The sequence below is a fragment of the Zootoca vivipara genome, chromosome 2, assembly GCF_965207765.1.
Source record: "Zootoca vivipara chromosome 2, rZooViv2.hap1.1, whole genome shotgun sequence".
Lineage (NCBI taxonomy): Eukaryota > Metazoa > Chordata > Lepidosauria > Squamata > Lacertidae > Zootoca > Zootoca vivipara.
Genome location: NC_142584.1, coordinates 21,676,014 through 21,696,554, shown reverse-complemented (window position 1 = coordinate 21,696,554; position 20,541 = coordinate 21,676,014). Strand labels below are relative to the sequence as shown.

At 43.6% G+C, this 20,541-nt stretch overlaps 1 protein-coding gene across 1 annotated transcript in view; it reads left to right on the top strand.

The window, feature by feature from the left end:
• Positions 1-18,776, top strand: part of FAM20A (FAM20A golgi associated secretory pathway pseudokinase) — a 46,920-nt gene extending 28,144 nt beyond the window's left edge. Inside the window, exons 5-11 of the mRNA XM_035104056.3 lie at positions 1,169-1,261; positions 7,485-7,600; positions 8,375-8,555; positions 9,367-9,476; positions 12,506-12,587; positions 14,614-14,673; positions 17,878-18,776. Of these exons, the coding sequence (XP_034959947.1) occupies positions 1,169-1,261; positions 7,485-7,600; positions 8,375-8,555; positions 9,367-9,476; positions 12,506-12,587; positions 14,614-14,673; positions 17,878-18,139 (904 nt within the window). The 3' untranslated portion in view covers positions 18,140-18,776. The remainder of the gene's footprint in view (positions 1-1,168; positions 1,262-7,484; positions 7,601-8,374; positions 8,556-9,366; positions 9,477-12,505; positions 12,588-14,613; positions 14,674-17,877) is intronic.
• Positions 18,777-20,541: the final 1,765 nt, after the last annotated feature.

Here is a 20,541-nt window from a genome sequence, read left to right as displayed (position 1 = left end):
AGCTTTCCCTTCCCACTCTGGCACAAGATGGTAATTGGAATCAGTTCTTCTACAACAAGGGTGAGGAAGATGTTACTGGACCACAGCTCCCTTCCTCACTGGCCATTGGCCATGCTTGGAGGGGAAGCTGATGGGAGCTGGAGTCCAATAACATCTGGAAGGCCTTACTCAACAGAGAGAGAGAGAGAGAGAGAGAGAGAGAGAGAGAGAGAGAGAGAGAGAGAGAGAGAGAGAGAGAAGGGGAAAGCTCACAGGAAGTGTGAGAATGAGGTATGTTTACTTAATTGAAATAAAAATGAGAGCTGCCACCTGATCAACTAAATCTTAACTGGTTACAGTGGTACCTCAGGTTACAGACGCTTCAGGTTACAGACTCCGCTAACCCAGAAATAGTACCTCGGGTTAAGAACTTTGCTTCAGGATGAGAACAGAAATTGCACGGTGGCAGCGGGAGGCCCCATTAGCTAGAGTGGTACCTCGGGTTAAGAACAGTTTCAGGTTAAGAATGGACCTCCAGAACAAGGTACCACTGTACTTGTATGAGGTTTTTATTTTTAAAATAAAATAAATCGATTGGATTTTCCTCCTCTAGAGATTGAAAAAAATGCTTCTCGTTTTTAGATGATGCAGCTTTATGTCACAGCAGGAGCCATCTTAGAAGAGGCATTTCCTTCGTGTGAGAGAGTATAAAATGCCTCTTCTAAGATGGCACCTGCTACCCACCCACAGGTTTTGTAAGCATTTGCTTGGCAAATAATATTCTTTTTTTAAAAAAAACTGAATAAATTGTCAATTCTATCATGGAGGTGCTCCTGGTGAATCAGTTACCAGAGATTACTAGTTATAAAGTTTAAAACAACAACCCACCAACATTAATTGAACACAATTAAAGGTTGAAGGAGGCCTTCTTATTTTGAAGCCCCCTTGTGCAGATTTGCCTCACCTTAAAAAGGGGGGGAAGAGGTTCTATTTTTCTGTATTTTATAAATAACTGTAAGCACAGAGACACGTTAAAACAGAGACGATTTCACAATCGTCTCTTCTGACAATCATTTGCCCTGCTTCTCTAGTTGTACCATAAATACTTCCCTTGTACTCAGGAGGATGTCAATGGTTGTGCAGAAGGACAGAATCTCCTTTCTCCTAGTGACCCCTATCTTCCTTTCAGACAGAAACGAGATGAGGAGACTCCAGAAGACTTTTTCTATTTTGTTGACTTTCAAAGGCACAATGCAGAAATAGCTGCCTTCCACCTCGACAGGTAATTTGATGCTCTTGAATCACCCCTTCTTTGCATGCATAGTCAGGGAGAAGAAAACAAGAGCTGAGATGCTCAAAAGCCCAAGGAATGGCAGTGTTGTCATAAGAAGAGATTCTTATGAGATCTGCATTCAGATTTCAACCATATATGACGTCTGTTTCAAGCTGACCATAGAATGCCTGTCCTGGTGTATGTATTAGGGTGAGGACTTTTTTACAACCTCATTTCCCTGTACTGTACTGTATAATAATTTGATGAGCTTTCATTAAAGATTAGATAAAATCTTACCTTCAAAGAGATTTGATTAAAAAAAAACCCTCACGCACAAAATGATTTTTAAAAAATTGATTTAACAGTTTTTTGACCGTTTTTGAAGTCACTGTAAGCGGATATAAAATTGAACCCAAGCTTTAGAGTCACATACCGTGTTTCCCCTTTTTTAAGACACCGTCTTATAACTTTTTTCCCTCAAAAAAACACACAGTGGCTTATTTTCAGGGGGGTGTCTTTTTTTTAAAAAAAAAGTGCTGGTACAACTGGGACCCACTGGCTCAGGATGCTCGGTGCTCTCTTCTGCACATTGCTGGGCGCGTTGTTGGCGCTGCCAGTTCCGAGCGCCTGCAGGGTGGGGTGGGGGTGGCAGTGCTTTAAACCCCCAACCCTGTAGAAAGCAATGGAAGTTATGGACCGTAACAATCCTTAAGAGGCACAGGTCTTAAAAAACCCCTGGTATCACCCTTGAAGCACAGCCTTCCAAAGTCAGGGGGGAAGAGGTCTGTTTAGACAAAGGAAAGGATCGGGGGTGATTCTGTGCCCTGGGACCCACAGAACTACTTTAAAAATCCCAACCTGGGGGGGGGTCAAACAGTGAAGCCCCATAGCCCTGTAGCAACAGAAGGCACATTCTGAAGCACCCGAGCTGTTCGGTTCCATAAAAAATCCAGGAATTGTAAAATTAACAACAATAATGGGGGGGGCACTCTATCCAAAGAGTTAAGAAGGAATGGGAAAGTGTTGAGTTATATATGGAAAAATATGGAAAGGAAAGTTAGTTAAAGATAAAAAATAAATAATTATCGCAAGGGGAAAAATAACATCATAAAGGGTAATAATATTAAATATAAAATAGACAACACAACAGAAAAAGCAAGTATATGACTAAATGAGATCGCACAGGAGTGAGGGAAGGGGGAGAGAGGGAGGGGGGTAAGGAATGGAAGGAGGCAATGGTTGGAGGAGGGTATAGGGGGATGAATTAAAGGAAAATTAAGACTGAGAAGCGCATGGTTTTTGTTTTTTTAAAGATGCAAAGGCTTGCAATCAGCCAAAGTATAGAGCCCAACTTCCAGGAGACTGCGATCTACTTGCGGATTTATAAACTGGAGGTGATCTACCCCCATTTTATTGGTGTTCAGGTCAGAGTTGTTTTTAGAGAGAGGAAATATCCCATTTTTGAGGTTAAAGTAAAAGTTCCTGACCTTTTTTTTATAATGAGGAAATGCTGCTAAAACTCCGTTCTTCATTCCACGAAGGGGAGAGGGGGCGGGGCCGGGTGCTCAAAGACAAAAGAAATGGAAAAGGAGATAGCGATCAACTCCAGCCTCGCATTCATGCAGCCGTCGGGAGAGGCAGGGGCTGCAGCCGAGTGCTGCTTCACAAACAAACGGGGAAAAGTGCTTAGAACCCAGAGAATCCAGCTGAAAAACACGAAGCAGCAACAGCAATTGCACACACACCATCCCAAGCCAGCACAGTAACCAAGTCCCAAAAGCAAGAAAGGACTCAGCAAACACTGCTGCGGCCGGCGTTGCTGCTGCTGACTCGGGGAGCTCAGTGATCTCTTCCGCACAGCGCCTATTACTATGGCTTATTTTCGGGGTACGGTTTATATTTCTCAAATGCTTAGAAATGCTGCTATGGCTTATTTTATGACTACGCCTTAAAAAGGGGGAAACACGGTATATACAACATTATATAGGGTCATCAAACACACAAGGAAGCTTTTTTTAGCTGCACTAACAGTATAGACGCCGCTAGAGGACGGTGTTTTGCTACCTCTCCTGTAGGTTCTTTCCCCAGCATGCCCGGCAGGGTCTGCTGGCTGAGTTTTGAGGTCCCCAAAAGGGGCTTTTACCTTGCGCAGGTGTGACATTTGTATACCCTATGTTGCTAAGAACACTCCCCATTGTGGAATGTGGTGTTGTGTCCAAATTAAATACGAAATATATATATAGAATTGTTAATACGATTTTATGAAATGGTAAAATGGCATACAAAAAATTTAAAACGGTTTGTGCGTGACCTTTTTAAATATTTCAATGGAATATACCTCATTTTAGTCATTAATAGGCAAAAGTTCATCCATTTGTGCTACAGGAAATAATTTTTTGAGGAAAAAAATGAAAAAGTCATCGCCCTAATATGCATTCTTGCTTTGGGAGCAAACCATTTGAATGGCCACAGGCATGAATATTGGTGTCTGGGATCATCAGGAAAGGCTATGGCAGCTCAGTGGTGGAACATCTGCATTGCATTCTGAAGGTGCCAGGTTTAGAGAAACACACACACACACACACACACACACACACACACACACACACACACCTGTCTGAAACTCGGGAGAGCTGCCAGTTTGTATAGATAAGTGTTGCTCAAGCCAAAATCCTTGAGCTGGTGGAACAAGTTAGTTGGATCCCACCTAGGAGAACAGAATAATGAACTAGATGGGTCTTTGGTATGATCTTATCTTCTTAAAACATGCGCAGGCCAGAGGAGCTTCCACCAGCACAGATGGGGAGCATGAAGCAAATTGTCTGAATTTTCCAGCACTGTCACAATATGTTCCTTATTTTTCAAATATCGCTCCCTACTCCAAACCGTTCCAGCTCCACAGGACATTACATATATCCCTGGTTTTACACTCCTGAAGTGTGAATCTTTTCCATTTCCTAATAGGAAATGTAACCAGGCCATCCCAAAAGCTAGGTCAGGCTTGCACAACATGTTTTGCACCACATCTTAAAGACCAGCTTATGTATGTATGTGGCAGCCTATTATGGGCTCAATCCATCTCCCGCTTTAGTTGCCTGACAAGCTTCTGGCAGGCTGCAAAAATAGGGCTGTGTGTCTCACCAAGTCCTCAGTCAGATCCAAGCCAAGCTTTTGTTTTGTTTTTGTGTTGAGCAAGCAACAGGCTAAAAAGCGAGTTCCAGCCGACTTGGGGGCATTTTTAAGTGGCTTCTGTGCCAGTATTAGTCAGTCTGCCTGGTGGTTACTGACTCACCAGCCAATAATGTTTTGCTTTGCTGAGCAAACACCGCCGAGCCCACACAGCACCATTTGCAATTTTCAGTGGTTTGGATCAGCCTAGGCAGTAGAAATATATGTCCCACCTGGAAGGATCTTCCAAGAGTTTTCAGGTTGTGCAAAGCTCTTGCATGCACGGCACATACAGAGCGTCAATCAAGAGCCTTTCTGAATTGCCTCTGCACCGAAGGCAACAATAGTGGAACGATGCCACAACATGTGAGATTGCAGCTGGTCTGCATATTTGTAGATGGTACACGGTTGAGCATGAGCATGTGGGAGATGTGCCAAGACACAGAGAGAGGACATGTTTTTGGATGGTGGACCACTAAAAGGAACTGAAGAATGAAGAAAATCTTCATGGAGCTGCTTAAGTTGACTGGCTACACCCACACTTCAATGGTTTCAAACTTCAAGAAAGAAGATTCCACCTAAACATTAGGAAGAACTTCCTGACAGTAAGAGCTGTTCGGCAGTGGAATTTGCTACCAAGGAGTGGTGGAGTCTCCTTCTTTGGAGGTCTAGACAGACATATGTCAAGAATGCTTTGATGGTGTTTCCTGCTTGGCAGGGGGTTGGACTGGATGGCCCTTGTGGTCTCTTCCAACTCTATGATTCTATGATTCACACACCAGTGACTCTCAAAATATAATGTGCAATTTGGAGGCATAGGAAGTTGCCTTATACCAGTGTTTCCCAAACTTGGGTCTCCAGCTGTTTTTGGACTACAACTCCCATCATCCCTTGCTACCATCCCATCAAAGATGATGGGAATTGTAGTCCGAAAACAGCTGAAGACCCAAATTTGGGAAGCACCACTCCTGTACTAAGTCAGCCCATTGGTTCCTCTAGCTCAGTATTGTCTCACTGAGTGACAGAGGCTCTCCAGTGTTTCAGGAAGGGCTATTTTCCCTCAGCCCTACCTGTAGATTGAACCCGGGGCTTTCTGCATTCAGAGCAGATGCTCTACCACTGACCAATAGACATCCCCCTAAGACCTGGGATGATCAAGGCTCCCTGGTGACTTAAATATTAACAACAGCAGTGAATATTTTCCTCCACTTAACAGCACAGCACTTGATGCTTTGCAGTTGTTTGCCCTTTGAGCTGCGTTATCAAAGTTTTGTTTTACTTAGTATTCGCCCCCTCATTTTTTCTTTAAAGTAATGTGATGCAAAGGAAGACATGACTGTTCTTCTTTCAATAGGTATGTAGAATTTCAGCAGGAGGGGGGAAACCACCCCTCATTTACGCAACTATTAAAGGCAGAGGTGTCTTCCCCCTCCTGACCCACTGGTTGTCCCGGTCATATTGCACCTATTCTCTGGATACTTGGAACGTAGGAAGTGTTTTTATGCCAAGCCAGACGATTGATCCATCCAACTCCGCCTTGTCTACAGGCTCCACACTGAAGGAGAGTAGCTCTCCAAGGTTTCAACAGGGTCTCCTTACAATCCCTGCCCTGGTGCAGCCTGGGATTAAACCGGGAGATCTTCTGCACGCAAGGCATGGTCTCTGCCATCAAGCTACAAATAAAAACCATGAGCTACAAAGGAAACGGCTTATTTGGGGATATTTCACCTCAAGTCACATTTCTGCCCCCAACTTCTGCTGCAGAAATTTATCATACAAAAGGGATGAAAGTTGAGGTCCGATTTAAGAAGAACTGAATCTATGAATCATACATTTTTATCAGTCAGCTGAGTGCCTCTCTACAAAGGAGGGCAAAGCTTCCTCCTTTTTCACCCTGAAATCTTGGCAGTGAAATGAGTGTTTTGGCCTTGCACCATCTGCCATTTATTTACCGGTACTATGATTATTCTAAATTTCCCCGAGGCTGAAAACTGTTCCCCTATCTTGTAATAAGGAAACAGTTGTCCTTTTCTTTATTGGCAGGAAAATTTAAGAAACCGGGTGTTGCGCGCAAAGCAGGCGCAGCGTTTTCCTCGGTCAATCCCTTCAGTCATTAAACCAGATCACATTCCAGCTTTGCTGGGGTTCTGTTATGTGGGGCACTTAGCACACAATTAAATCTTGCCTGGACTTAACGGACAATGCAGTGTAAACCTGCAATGTAAAATCTAGCTTCACTATTCTCAGCTGGCTGTCATTATTCAAAATAATCTAGTTGGGAGAATAGCCGGTGCTTCACTAAATGTGATAAAAGTAATATAATATATATACCATGTTGAGGAATGCAGGGAACTTTAAAAGAAGAATGCTCTGCAGGAAACAGAATTGGCACATGCTTCACACACAGTAAACTACAGATAATGCCATCGTAGCAGGCAGCCCCATTTGGCTGGATTCCTACTCAAGAGCATACTAAATATAATGGATCAGCTGGCCAGATCTGGTCTGGGGAAGTGTGTTCAGTTTTACAATGGGATGAACAACTCCCCCTGCTATGGCTTAATGGGAGGGGTCTGCTACTTCTGTTCAGGGGCGTAGGAAGATAGGGGCGGTGGGGGCGGATCGCCCCAAGCGATGCGATCCCAAAACACACACCTCGCCTCTGTGCGCGGTGCGCCCTGCCCCGCCCCAAAACGCGCGGCACGTCATTACGCATGGCACGTCCCACCCCCAAAACACGTGCCGCACCCCCAGAGAGTGTTTACTCTGAGAAATACAGTCGTTTCTGGGTTTTCAAACAGTTTAGTTCTTGAACATTTTGGCTCCCAAACGCCGCAAATCCAGAAGTGACTGTTCTGGTTTGCAAACTCTTTTTGGAAGCCGAACATCCAACGGGGCTTCCACAGCCTCCAATTGGCTGCAGGAGCTTCTTGCAGCCAATCGGAAGCTGCGCTTTGGTTTCCGAATGTTTTGGAAGTCGAACGGACTTCTGGAACGGATTCCGTTTGACTTCCAAGGTACAGCTACACTTTCCTAGCTGATGTCTCCCTTCTCCCCACTGCAGAATCCTGGATTTCCGCCGCGTCCCTCCGGTGGTTGGGAGAATGATTAACGTTACAAAGGAAATCTTAGAGGTCACTAAAAATGAAATCCTGCAAAGTGTATTTTTTGTTTCACCAGGTAAGTTTCACCTGTGCTATCTGCAGAAGAGGAAAACAACAGCTTTCCAGAAGCTGTGGTTTTAAGAGCCACTTCAAACGTGACACAGATATCACTTCTATGTAGGAAAAAACACACACGGTGCAAACCACACAGTGTGCGTGACATCATGATTGCCCCTGCATCTCATGCTGTGGATACCATGTGCTAGGAAGCTCTGGCGTATTTCTTTGTTTGGGAAAAAAAATGTATGAGCTGGCCATAGCTATCCAGAGAGCATGCATGCCGCAAAAAACAGCACAAATTGGATCTGCATATGTGATAAATGCAATTTTTCTTTTAAAGACAAGTATTTGCCCAGGACATTTGTCACATTTGAAATGGCCATTGTACTCCACCATCAGGAAGAGTGTGGCCTAGCGATGGTTGCTCTGCTTCCTTAATAAAAGGCAAATGATTTATACGATTTGAAGAGAAATGTTTGCTCTGTTTTGCTCTGCTTCCTGGCATCTAGCCTTGACAGTGACCATGCTGCTACTGCCTATCCCAAATGTTCAAAAAAAATCACAAGCCGCTCAACAAACCGTTGTTATTTATAAAGTGTATAAATAAAGATGGGTTCAAAATGCTGCCTCGTATGTAACTTAAGATGTTATTTCCCCTGTGATCTTAATGTCATTTCGCTTTAATATGAGAAAATAACTGATCTCAAGTTTTCACCGAGGTTCCCCAGATTCTTAAAACTGTGCAGCGTTGCATTAGCCCTCTCACTCGTAGATTCTGCTCTCTCTACAGCCAGCAATGTCTGTTTCTTTGCCAAATGCCCTTATATGTGCAAGACAGAATATGCCGTGTGTGGGAATCCTCACCTGCTGGAAGGATCTCTCTCTGTTTTCCTACCATCCCTCAACTTGGCACCAAGAATCTCCATCCCAAACCCATGGATACGATCCTACACCTTTGCTGGAAAAGAGGAGTAAGTGGGTAAATGGATCTTTCTCTTGGCCTGCCCTTAACTAGTATTCTTATTTATATAGCACTTGAAACGTGCTGCATATTTTGCAGTATTTGTTGGGCTTAGCAGTCAGACGTCGGAAGTATTTCTATTTTATGATGGTGAAACTAGGGGTGTCGCTAGGGGTGTCGTCCTAAGCATGTTCAGCTTGCTTCACCAAGCTATTGTATTGCTCTGTTTCACTCAAGAACGTGCCTGAGAATGACTTTACTGAATGTTTAAGAGAGGAGGCAAAGAAGACCCTGTTCTATCTCTGAACAAGTGCCTGGTTGAGAACCACTATTGTTCATTGGTGCAAGAATCATAAGCTTTTGTCCATTGATAGAGCACTTGGGCCCTACCCATATCCCTAACCTTAGTTTGTGGATATCATTTCAGAAAAGCATGGGTCTGTTGTTCCTTTCACCTACCATTGCCAGAACGAAACAGGCCGAGATGTGATGTCACTTGCCAACTCGTTCCCACACAGAAGAGATTGACAAGTCTTCTAGAAAAGTAGCTACCTGCTCAAAAGCAGCACGGACCAGGTTTCCCCAACGGATGATGTTTGGCTACAACTCCCATCAGCCCCAACTTGGTGCCCTCCAGAAATTGTTACACCGCAGCATCTGGAGGACACCAGATTGGGGAAACCTGGTGTTGTATATCCTTACTAAAGAGCCAATGTAATAAATGCAGGACCAGTTCCCGACTATTTCAGAAAATAGGGAGGAACTCCAAGAATAGTAGTGCTACGGTAGCATTCAACCTGCTCCTTTGGCATTTCTTGCAGGTGGGAAGTGAACCCACTCTACTGCAACACAGTGAAGGAGATTTATCCTTACAGCAGTGGCAGCCGGCTACTCAATATCATCGACATGGCAATATTTGACTTCTTAATAGGTAAGTGGGAAAGTAATAATCTCATGGATCTGACACGCTGTTGCGGACGTTGCAAACATCGCTTGCTATGTTGAAACCAGATGGCTTGTAAATAGTTTGGCAGCACTGGTAGCATAGTTTGTGTTTTGAGATCAGCTTGTTTCTAGCCATTATGCAAAAGTTTTTAAACACCAATGATCTGTATGCGTCTAGTTTGCTAAATCAGAAATGGAATAATAATAATAATAATAATAATAATATATTCATACCCCACCCATCTGGCGGGGTTTCCCCAGCCACTGTGGGTGGCTTACAACACATAAAAAATTGTAAAATTGTAAAATTTCCCGATACAGGGTTGCCTTCAGATGTCTTCTAAAAGTCAGATAGTTGTTTATTTCCTTGACATCTGATGGGAGGGCGTTCCACAGGGCGGGCGCCACCACCAAGAAGGCCCTCTGCCTGGTTCCCTGTAATCTCACTTCTCACAGTGAGGAACCGCCAGAAGGCCCTCGGAGCTGGACCTCAATGTCCGGGCTGAACAATGGGGGTGGAGACACTCTTCCAGGTATACTGGGCTGAGGCTGTTTAGGGCTTTAAAGGTCAGCACCAACACTTTGAATTGTGCTCAGAAATGTACTGGTTCAGGACCGGTGTTATATGGTCTCGGTGGCCACTCCCAGTCACCAGTCTAGCTGCCGCATTTTGGATTAGTTGTAGTTTCCAGGTCACCTTCAAAGGTAGCCCCGCATAGAGCACATTGCAGTAGTCCAAGCGGGAGATAACCAGAGCATGGAGACAGTCCGCGGGCAGGTAGGGTCTCAGCCTGCGTACCAGATAGAGCTGGTAGACAGCTGCCCTGGACACAGAATTGACCTGCGCCTCCATGGACAGCTGTGAGTCCAAAACAGGACTTCCCCTTGACATATTACATCCTTTTTCTACTGCTGCTGCTTCCTTCTCCTTGGCCCGATCTTTCCATTAGCTACAGGAACCAAACAAATAGTAACTTTCTTTGCAATGACAGTATCGGGCTTGAATCCCTCCTGTTCCAGTTTGGGGCCATGGCAGAAGCAAGAGGTTAAAGCCCTCCTGGTTTAGCTCCTAGTGCAATGGTCCCACTGGAATGCCATGGCAAGTCACTATTTTTCAGCCTTAACTCCTAAAGTGATGACACGTGTAAGCTCCCCTCGCTTTTGAATTGCTGCGGCAAATACTTTCCCTATAGCATTCCCCTTCAAAGTGGCCTGTCTCTCTGCAGATTTCTGGCTCAATGCAACCAAAAGGTAAGCAGCACTTCTAAGCTCCGTTGATTTCAGTGGGGGAGTTGAAGCTCATGCCGAACGCTCATCCATTGATCAACAGGGTTTTAAAGTGCTTAACAGCTGGATGCATCAAGCCTGCCCTCTGAGAGTTCTAGGTCAGTCCTAATAAAATAGAATGGTGATAGATCTGTTGGAAGAAAACAAGTCTAAAATGGGGGAAACTAAGTGTTCATAACTAACATCAAGTGTTTCCTCTCCTCCCTTAGCCAATGCAGTTACACTGCCATTCATTTTAAAAATAAATAAATATTTTTTTAAACAATTAATTATAACGATCAATACAATCCATCTCATACATTAATTTCAAAGAAAATAAACATACCAACAAAAAATATAATACAAGCAAAAAAGACATAATGCAATATAACCACACTCCACCATTTCCCCCCCCCTGACTTCCCTCCACTACCTACTCGACTTCTGTTTCTAACATTGTTTTAATTCTGTAAATTCTGTTATCTATATATTCCCATAAATATATATCTCTGCATGCATTCTATTTTCATATATTTCTAAGTCCATATCCTCTTTATCTCCAATTTTATCCTCTTGTGTCACTTCATATCTTTCATTCTAAGCATGAAAGCATATCCTTTGAGTAAAAATTGTTCATATATTCATCATAACATTTCCATTCGCTTCTTAGTTTTTGTTTTGATTGACTTCTCACTGCTGCTGTCAATTTAGCCATCAATAAATACTCACTTAGTTTGCTAATCCACTCCTCCTTTGTTGGTATTTTTTGTGTTTTCCAATATGTGGCTATTATCATCCTGGCTGCTGTGCTAGCATATAAAAACACTTTTTATTCTCTTTTGGTATCTCCTCGTTTAATAATCCTAGTAGATAAATCTCTGGGTTTTTTATTATTGATTTTTTCATCATTTTCTTTAATTCCTCATGCACAACTAGCCAGAACTTTTTGATTACTTGACATGTCCACCACATATGTATAAATGTTCCGGGTTCTTTATTGCACCTCCAACAAAGATTAGTTTTTAATCTATATATTTTAGCCAATTTTACAGGTGTTAAATACCACCTATGGTATATCTTACCAAAATTTTCTTTTATGCTATATGAAGCTGTGAATTTAATATCTTGACTCCACAATTTCTCCCATTGATCTATATGTATTTTATGGCCGAGATCCTTAGACCACTTAATCATTGATTCTTTTATTCCTTCTTCCATCAAATCCCACTCCAATAGGAGATTATATGTTTTAGATAGTAATTTCCTTTTGTTTTGAATCACTTCATTTTCAAATTTGGAATTTTCTTTTGCAAAACCTTTCTTTTTATCTGCATTGAATATACTAATCAACTGTCATTCATTACTATCCCACCATCTGACATGGTGTAGTCATTTCCAAACTATGTTATTTATGTCTGTCTTCTCCTACAATATGTAAGCTCATATCAGGGCATCCCCCTCCTTCAAACGTAACTCTGTGGGGTTATTTTCCTGCCGTATCCCATCATGCATCCTTGCAGAACTTTGGAACAAGTACCGGTAGATATCAACAAGCCTATCTTATAAGCAGCCATTTGATCCTGATAAAAGCCATTTTGTGTCTTGCTCACTGTTTCTTGTTTAGTTTCAAAGCTTCTATTAATACATTGATATTATACCTCAGATGTGTCTTGCGTGAGAGATCTCAAGCAGTTGGATTGGGTTAGTACTCTGGAACTACCAAATGCTTTTCCTTCTCTGTTTTGAAAGGCAACATGGACCGTCATCATTACGAGATGTTCACAAAGTTTGGAGATGATGGCTTTTTGCTCCATTTGGACAACGCAAGAGGGTAAGGAACCCCACAAATTGCCTCTGGGATCTAAAGGGGGAAGAGCTGGTGCTGTGGGTAGGAATAGTCCGTCCTGGGTGTCAGGAACAAGACTCAAGAAGTTACCCTGTAAGTCATACAATGCTGCCTTGGGATATAAATTCTGTAGAACCCCTCTTGGAAACCATGTGACTAGGCAGAGTCTTTAACTAAGGCCTGTGTTGGCTTAAACATTGATATAAACAGTCATTGCCATCATCCCAGGATTCTGGGAATTGTAGGAGGAGGGTGAGCTCGGTGAATTCTGTTGAAAAATCATGGCAGGTTCTTACTGAATCCCCAGCAGGAATTCTACCTCATTCACGAAGGTACTTCTTCTTTGGTGATCACTCATAGCCAAGTAAGATTGTCTTCTATAAACATGGTTTTAACAATGGGTCCGTAAGTGACTGTGGAGACCAATTCTGGATCCACACGTCCTTCCATAGTGGGGACATTGGTTTCCAGGTGGGAGTTGATCACGGTGTGGATTTGCCAAGCATGCCTTCCTCTTAGCACGTTTCTCCCTTGCGTCCTGAGATCGAGTTTCTTCAAAGCCCATGACACCTTGGGTAAAGGCTGTTCTCCAACTGGAGCGCTTGCAGGCCAGTGTTTCCCAGTTGTCAGTGTTTATACTACAATTTTAAAGATTTGCCTTGAGACAGTCTTTAAACCTCTTTTGTTGACCACCAGCATTACGCTTTCCATTTTTAAGTTCGGAATAGAGTACCAGTAGTTGCTTTGGAAGACGATCATCAGGCATCCACACAACATGACCAGTCCAACAAAGTTGATGTTGAAGAATCATTGCTTCTACACATGAGGACTACCTGGGCAGACTTTTATGCCATTGTCATTATATAACCTTGACAAAACACACAAATAGCAATAAACAGCAAAAGGGGCATATCTACCCATCTGGTGCCCAATCTGGTGCCCTCCAGATGAAGATGGGACTACAACTCCCATCATCCCCAATAAGTAGCTATTCTGGCTGAAGAGCATGAGAGTTGTTCATCCAACAACATATGGAGGACACCAGGTTGCAGAAATCTTCTGCAGAATAGCCATTAATACCCTACAGCAAATGTTCTCATACTGCATCTAACCCACACTACATAAAAATCTGAGAGGTTCAGAAACCACAAAACTGACCGGCTGCTACAAACATTTATTCATTTAGCCCCGGAGGCAAATAAACTAATTTTGAAAATAAATAATGTGCTGTTTATATTCCTACGGCATTTGAAATGAAAATATTTTGAAATGAATATTTTGAAATGAAAATGCAACAGGTAATGTCACAAGTCGTGTGGTAAATCCTCAGTTATGGATTTTCCCATAAATGAGGAAGATTCAGGTAAATATATCCATATATGTGCTTTTAATGTAAGTGTCTCAAAGTGGGGGCACTGAATGAGGCATGGAAGATTTACATTATGATTTCCCATTTCATATGACATCTGAAGGCAGCCTTGTTCAGGGAAGTTTTTAGTGTCTGTGGTGTGGTGTTTTTATGGTTTTTTTGTTGGGAGCTGGGGCAACCCAGTCAAATGGGTGGCATATAAATAATAAATAATACATCATCAACAACATCATCATTATTATTGAATTTCTTTTGAAAGCAGGTACAAAAAACCCTCAAATTGGCTCTATTAACCCTCCTCCCCATCCCATTGCTACATCCTATCAACCTAATTTGCATCAAAAAGCTCAGATTAAATTGGAAATTTTTCAGATGCCTTGATGTGTGATTTAATTTAGCATGTTTATTTTTCTTGTATTTAGTAGACATTAAACACATTGCAACTGCTAAGTTTGCCTAATACTGTATTTGCAATTGGCATCCATTCCATGTTACTGATGAACTTGTGGATTTTTCTCCATGGAAAAATAGCACTGGGAAATTTTCTGCCTCGTGTCACTAACCACTGTACTTGAAGCATTCCAGTCTCTGAAGTCTCGGGTGGTTTGGGACACACCTTTTACATTTTGTTTGTTTCCATAGTTTTGGGAAGCATTCCCATGATGAGATCTCCATCCTGGCTCCGCTCGAACAGTGTTGCATGTAAGTGTCATTCCCAAGTCATTTTGGATTAAACTGAAAGGCTCAATTGCAGCTCCCTGGGCCGTAACAAGCAGGTGAACACTTCTTTTACCTGATGGCAATGGAGTGAGACATCACTGCACCCCTTCTCACAGGTCCATTTCTGTGTCGGCCTGCAACAACTCCCTCAAATTGCTAGTTAGGAAAGAATGGTGGATAGTACTCTTGGGAACTGGAAAAGGGAATGATGGAAGTCATGGGAAAAGTGCTTTCCCATGGCTCCCAGTGTCCCTGGGCACTTCCCCAAACAACGCTCATATAGCTAGGACCCAAAGCACTGCCATAGCATTTTCCAGCATCTCCACATTGCCCTGTGCCATATAAACTTGAGAAAACGGGGAGGGCTAGCCGAAAAGTCTCCCAGGAGCTACTGTGGTAGGGAACTAAGGGCTGGGAGATCACCCCATCTCCTGCTGGTTTTGGAGTTAGGTCATTCCACCCCCTGCCCAACATTTGACAACATAATTCACTTCCCCTGAATTATTTCTAAAGCAGGCTAGGCAGAGTCTGTCCATCACTCAGAATGAAGTCTCAGCTGCATGCAGACTTCAGCATTTGGATGTGTAACTGGGTGCCCGCCCATTTCCCCATCAAACATGCCATTTGTCATAGCTGAAGGAAATTGAGACATTTCTTTTGATCCCTGCCAAGAACGCTCAGATTTTATTGTCTTCTAAAGGGACTGAAGGAACCCGAACGCCATCAATTACATTTGTGTCCCCCTCCAGCCATTAGGGGGCTGCTCATAAATTTTACTGCCTAAATCCTCTTCAGGCTACTGCTTTATTAATTCATATAAATCAAAAGCTAGGCCTTTAAAAAACTGTGTCAAGGGTTATTCATCCCCACCGTGTTCCTCTGCCCCACCACATCTTAACTATTTTCACCGTACTCCCTGTGCATTTCTGTGCCCCCAGATGTCAGTGGCATCATTCCTGGCCGTACAGCTATATTGAGCCTCCAGGTTGATGTTCAAAAGCCATTATTCACACCTTACAAGCCTCCTGGTTTGTAATTATAGGGTTGCCAATAAATCCTTGCAATGAACTCCAAGTCTTTGTGATTTAAATTGGCTCTTGCTCACACACCTTTCCTGAACTAATCTCGTCCTCTCAGCCACAAACTTCTGACTTTTAAATGCAGGTAGCCTGCAGCAACATCAAGCATGGGTATAGCATCAGCCATTTATTTTACAGTGGTACCTCGGGTTACAGACGCTTCAGGTTATAGACTCTGCTAACCCAGAAATAGTACCTCGGGTTAAGAACTTTGCTTCAGGATGAGAACAGAAATCGTGCGGCAGCAGCAGGAGGCCCCATTAGCTAAAGTGGTGCCTCAGGTTAAAAACAGTTTCAGGTTAAGAACGGACCTCCAGAATGAATTAAGTTCTTAACCCGAGGTACCACTGTATTCCTGTTTGAACAGAATAGAGAATCAGCAATGCAAATTTCACTGATATGGAAGGGTTTTTGCCTTCCTCAGTTTTTGCATTACCAAAGACCACCCCCACCCCCAGGTGTGCACAGGTGCATTAACCTGCAAAGGTTGGTTGCAGGTATGGGTTAGAACTACTCACCTTCCTCTAGCTATCAGTTCTGAACAGAAACCCTTCTTTCCTCAACCTGTGGTCAGGTGGTTGGTTTTTAAAAACATTTGTCTCATTTAGCTATTTTTAAACATTTGTCTCATTTAGCTATTTTTAAACATTTGTCTCATTTAGCTATTTTTAAACATTTGTTCAGTTCCTCTTTTCTTAAAAAAAACTTTTTTGAAAAAAACTCATGTCAATTCAGATTGAAGAAGAGCGGCTTGTGATTTCCATACAGACCAACCAATGGGCAACCAGCTTCTGCTATGAACCAAAAGAAGTGGTTGCTTCTAAGTTTGATTCTTTGATTCTTTGAATAAGGTGGTACGGCAAAAAAAAAAAGTAGTTTATGGCTCCACTGGGCTCACTCAAAGGGTCGAACCCAATGCAGTGCTGTAAATGGATTAATGCATGTGGGGAACCAGGTCCACTTGTGCAACAAGACTTCTCCCTGACATGCCCCCTTTTATGGAGTTTTCTCAAAGCCTCCAGCACAGCTTTAGGGATGCAGGGGTAACACAAGAGAGGGGGTGGGGAAGAGTCCCATTGCACAAACGGACCTCATTCTGCACACAACAGCTTAGTTGAATCCCACCCAAACGAGCGCTATCTATATACAGTCTAGTTTCTAGATTTCTGGCTGTAAGGTATGGCAGAATCTACTAAAAGCAAGGTTGGAAAACATCTCATCTGCAGTCCCATCAGGTGTCCCAATTTGGCTTCTGTGACTGTTTCCCCCAAACCACGTTATGTCAGGAATGGGGCAGAGTACATAACGTGAGCTCCCTCACCAGCTCATGGCCTTGCTTCAAGAGGGGAAGTGTTCCCTTTGAAACTGCAGCTAAAACAAGAGGATAGAAAGATGCCTGTTTATTTGCAGGCACCAGCTGAACGGGGAACTTCTTTTTGCAGTGCATACTTGGAAGAAGTTGGCTTATATCCCCCCCCCTTGCCATCAGCTGACAGGCAGGAAAAAGTAGTGCTTTGTCAGTGCTATGCTTGGCAATTCCCAAAGTGCTGAGCACTGAGATGGCAATGCCCCTTGTGCTGTAGTTCCCAAGTACTGTACAAAAGATTTTGGCAGCCGCATGATTGACAGCTGGGTTATCTTTTGCAGCCCTACTACTTGACATCATTTTAAGTGGAGGATGTGGGGAAGCGAATCTGAAACTTTCTCCAGTCCAAGCACCTCTGCATGTGTAACTTGGCATTCATACTATGTAAACTGCTTAGAAGCCGACTTTGGCATTAAGTGGTGTATGAAATGAACAGTAATAATAAAAGCATGTGCTTCGCAACAGAGCCACAGCCCTTCCCTATATCCCAAAGCACATTTTATTTACCCTTGCAACTTCCCTGCTGAGTATCCACAACCAGCTTCCAAACATCTGGAGATGGGAGGAAAGACTTCCCAGAAAGCTTAAGCCACCGCATTGCTATTATTTATAACTGAGCACAAGTCGCAGCAATGCATATTTAAGTCCATCCAACTTTCAGGAGTATCTGAGACAGGAAGGTAGAATTTTGCTTTTGCATAATGAGCATAATGAACCTTGTTTTTCCCCGTCCTCCTTCAGAATAAAGAAGACTACGTTATTACGCCTACAGCTCTTGGCGCAACCAGCCTACAAACTCAGTGACATCATGCGGGAATCCTTGCTTGAGGACCGCCTAGCACCTGTACTTACAGAACCCCACCTTTTGGCACTGGACAGGAGGCTACAGATCATCCTGAAGGCGGTGGAGGAATGCATAGAGGCTAATGGAGAATACAATGTTGTGGTTGATGCTGAGCCCCTGGAGACAGATGCCTTTGACAGAATGACACAGCCAAGCTAGAGACCTTGGGGATAAACCAGAACTTGAATTTTTTAATTGGTGACTGTTTGTCCCTACCCCTGGACAACTGTGATTGACAAGAGGGATGGTCTTTGTCACACCGAACTCTAAACATGCTGCTGGGCAGGTGATAAAGACTGCACCACGGTCTGAGTCTCCTTTGCATATGCATAACCAGAAATCTTATCGCATTATCACCACCAGTGACCTTTGTGCATCTTCTCCAGGAGACCTGAATAAATGGGGCACTCTGTAGCTGCAAACCAGACATATTTGGGGTGATCATATGGTTTCACAGGATCTGCCCATGCCCTTGTTACGTCAGGTTGTTGTGATTTTTTTGGGGGGGGGACTGGGGTCCAAAATAAAAGGGGGCGATGAAAGGGAAGCATGCATAAAACGTATCTCTGTATACCCACATCGCAATTTAAGGCTATGACACCAAGGTAGCACTCAGGGACGTTCAACAAGTGGATAACCGCAACAGAAAGACCAGCAACCCTGGACAAAAGGCGAAGGGGGAAATGCTGGCATGGTGGAGTTGTGGAACCGATAATTCTCCCGATTATAATGTGGCAACTTACAGGGAATAGTATTGGAAGGCATGGCCTTTATCCACAAAAATACTATTTATTTATTTTTTTAAAAAAAACTACAACCTAACATGCATTTAGGCAGCTAAATAGAAAGTTCTCTTTTCCATCTACAAAGTAATTCATAAATTGTGATGCAGGGATGGAATTCAATGTTATGCTAAGGCAGGCATGGCCAAACTTGGCCCTCCAGATGTTTTGGGGCTACAATTCCCATCATCCCTAACCACTGGTCCTGTTAGCGAGGGATGATGGGAGTTGTAGTCCCAAAACACCTGGAGGGGCAAGTTTGGCCATGTCTGTGCTAAGTAAGGTGACTGTTCTATCAGCGTAAGCATTTCTCCTTGCTGTAAAGAACCACCTCCCCTCACATACTGCTCTAGGGGTCCTCCCAAACAGATTTGGGGTGGGCACAGGGGAGAGAATGAAGGGGAGGAAGTCCTGTTGTGCTAGTGCGACTTTGTAGCATTGCCTTCTGCTAGAGCAGCGTTTCTCAACTAGTGTGCTGCGAGACGCTGGCTGGTGTGCCGCGACGTGCGGCGGCGAGAAGGGCGATTTGCATTGTCACGTGCCTGGCAGCCGCCAATAATAAACACTGACCCGCCGGAAAGGAAGCCGGCCGAGTCACGACGCGGGGCGAGTGCAGCTCTCAACAGCCACCACCACAGGAGGGTGGTTTTAGACAAACTTAAAGAAGCTGGCTGGATGAGCTCAACCTGAAACTTGCTGAGCAAAGGATTGTGCTGGCAGAGAAATCAGCGGCTTGTGAAGCCTTATTACAGGAGATTGCAACCAACACAGCAATTGGCAAGTGTTTCTTACAGTCATAATTATATAGTCAATATAGGGCGGCACAGAGTTAAATTTTTTAACTTTTTTAATGGTGGTGTGCCTCGTGATTTTTTTCATGGAACAAGTGTGCCTTGGCCCAAAAAAGGTTGAGAAACACTGTGCTAGAGCAACAGCTTAGTTGAATCCAGCCACAGGGCTTCAGATAATCAAGATCACAGCATGCAGGACAGTGGCAGTACTGACATGCAAGATATAACGGCAAAATGCACATTACAGCAGCCACATGAAGGAGCCTTTCACCTTTCAGCCTCCAGCTGGGCAGGTACAGTCTAAGAACTGAGCAGATATATCAAAAAGTATCTCAACAGCAACCCCTAGCTACGCTAACTTCTTCTCCTTCACACACCCCAACTGCATCAGAGCAGGGAAAGTACCTATATTTTAAAGTGGGATCCTTCTAAGCAGCTATAAAACAATAGTGGCTTCCAAAACAAGTATAAGGATAGTCAAGAGATGCAGTGAACTCAGCCTATGGCATTTTGAAATACAAATGGCACAAGTGAGACCTGCAACCGGAATTCTTACTAGCCACTGGGGGAATGTGTGGTGCTCCATGTGTTTATGGGCTCCAATTCCAATCAGCCGCAGTCAGCATGGTCATGGATAATGGGAGTTGTAGTCCAGCAAATACCTGGCTGGTCAGTTTTCCCACCCTTGCTCTATTGCCCCGCTCCCCAATCCACTCATCATGCTCAGTTCTATTTGAGCTATTGAGGGTTGTTGTCCTTTTAATTAAAAAAATCCCTTGCCCACCCCACCTCCAGAGATTTCAGGGCAGAGTGAAGGTGCATGTAGGGAGAGGACGACCCGTTGCATGGGTGGAAACCCTTGCACTACAAGGACAGCTTCACTGGATACAACCCAATAGCTTCTACATTTAAGATTTCCAAAGTTCAGCTGCTGATTTCCAACATCATGGATGCTAATCAATGCCATATCTGTGCATTATGTAACTCC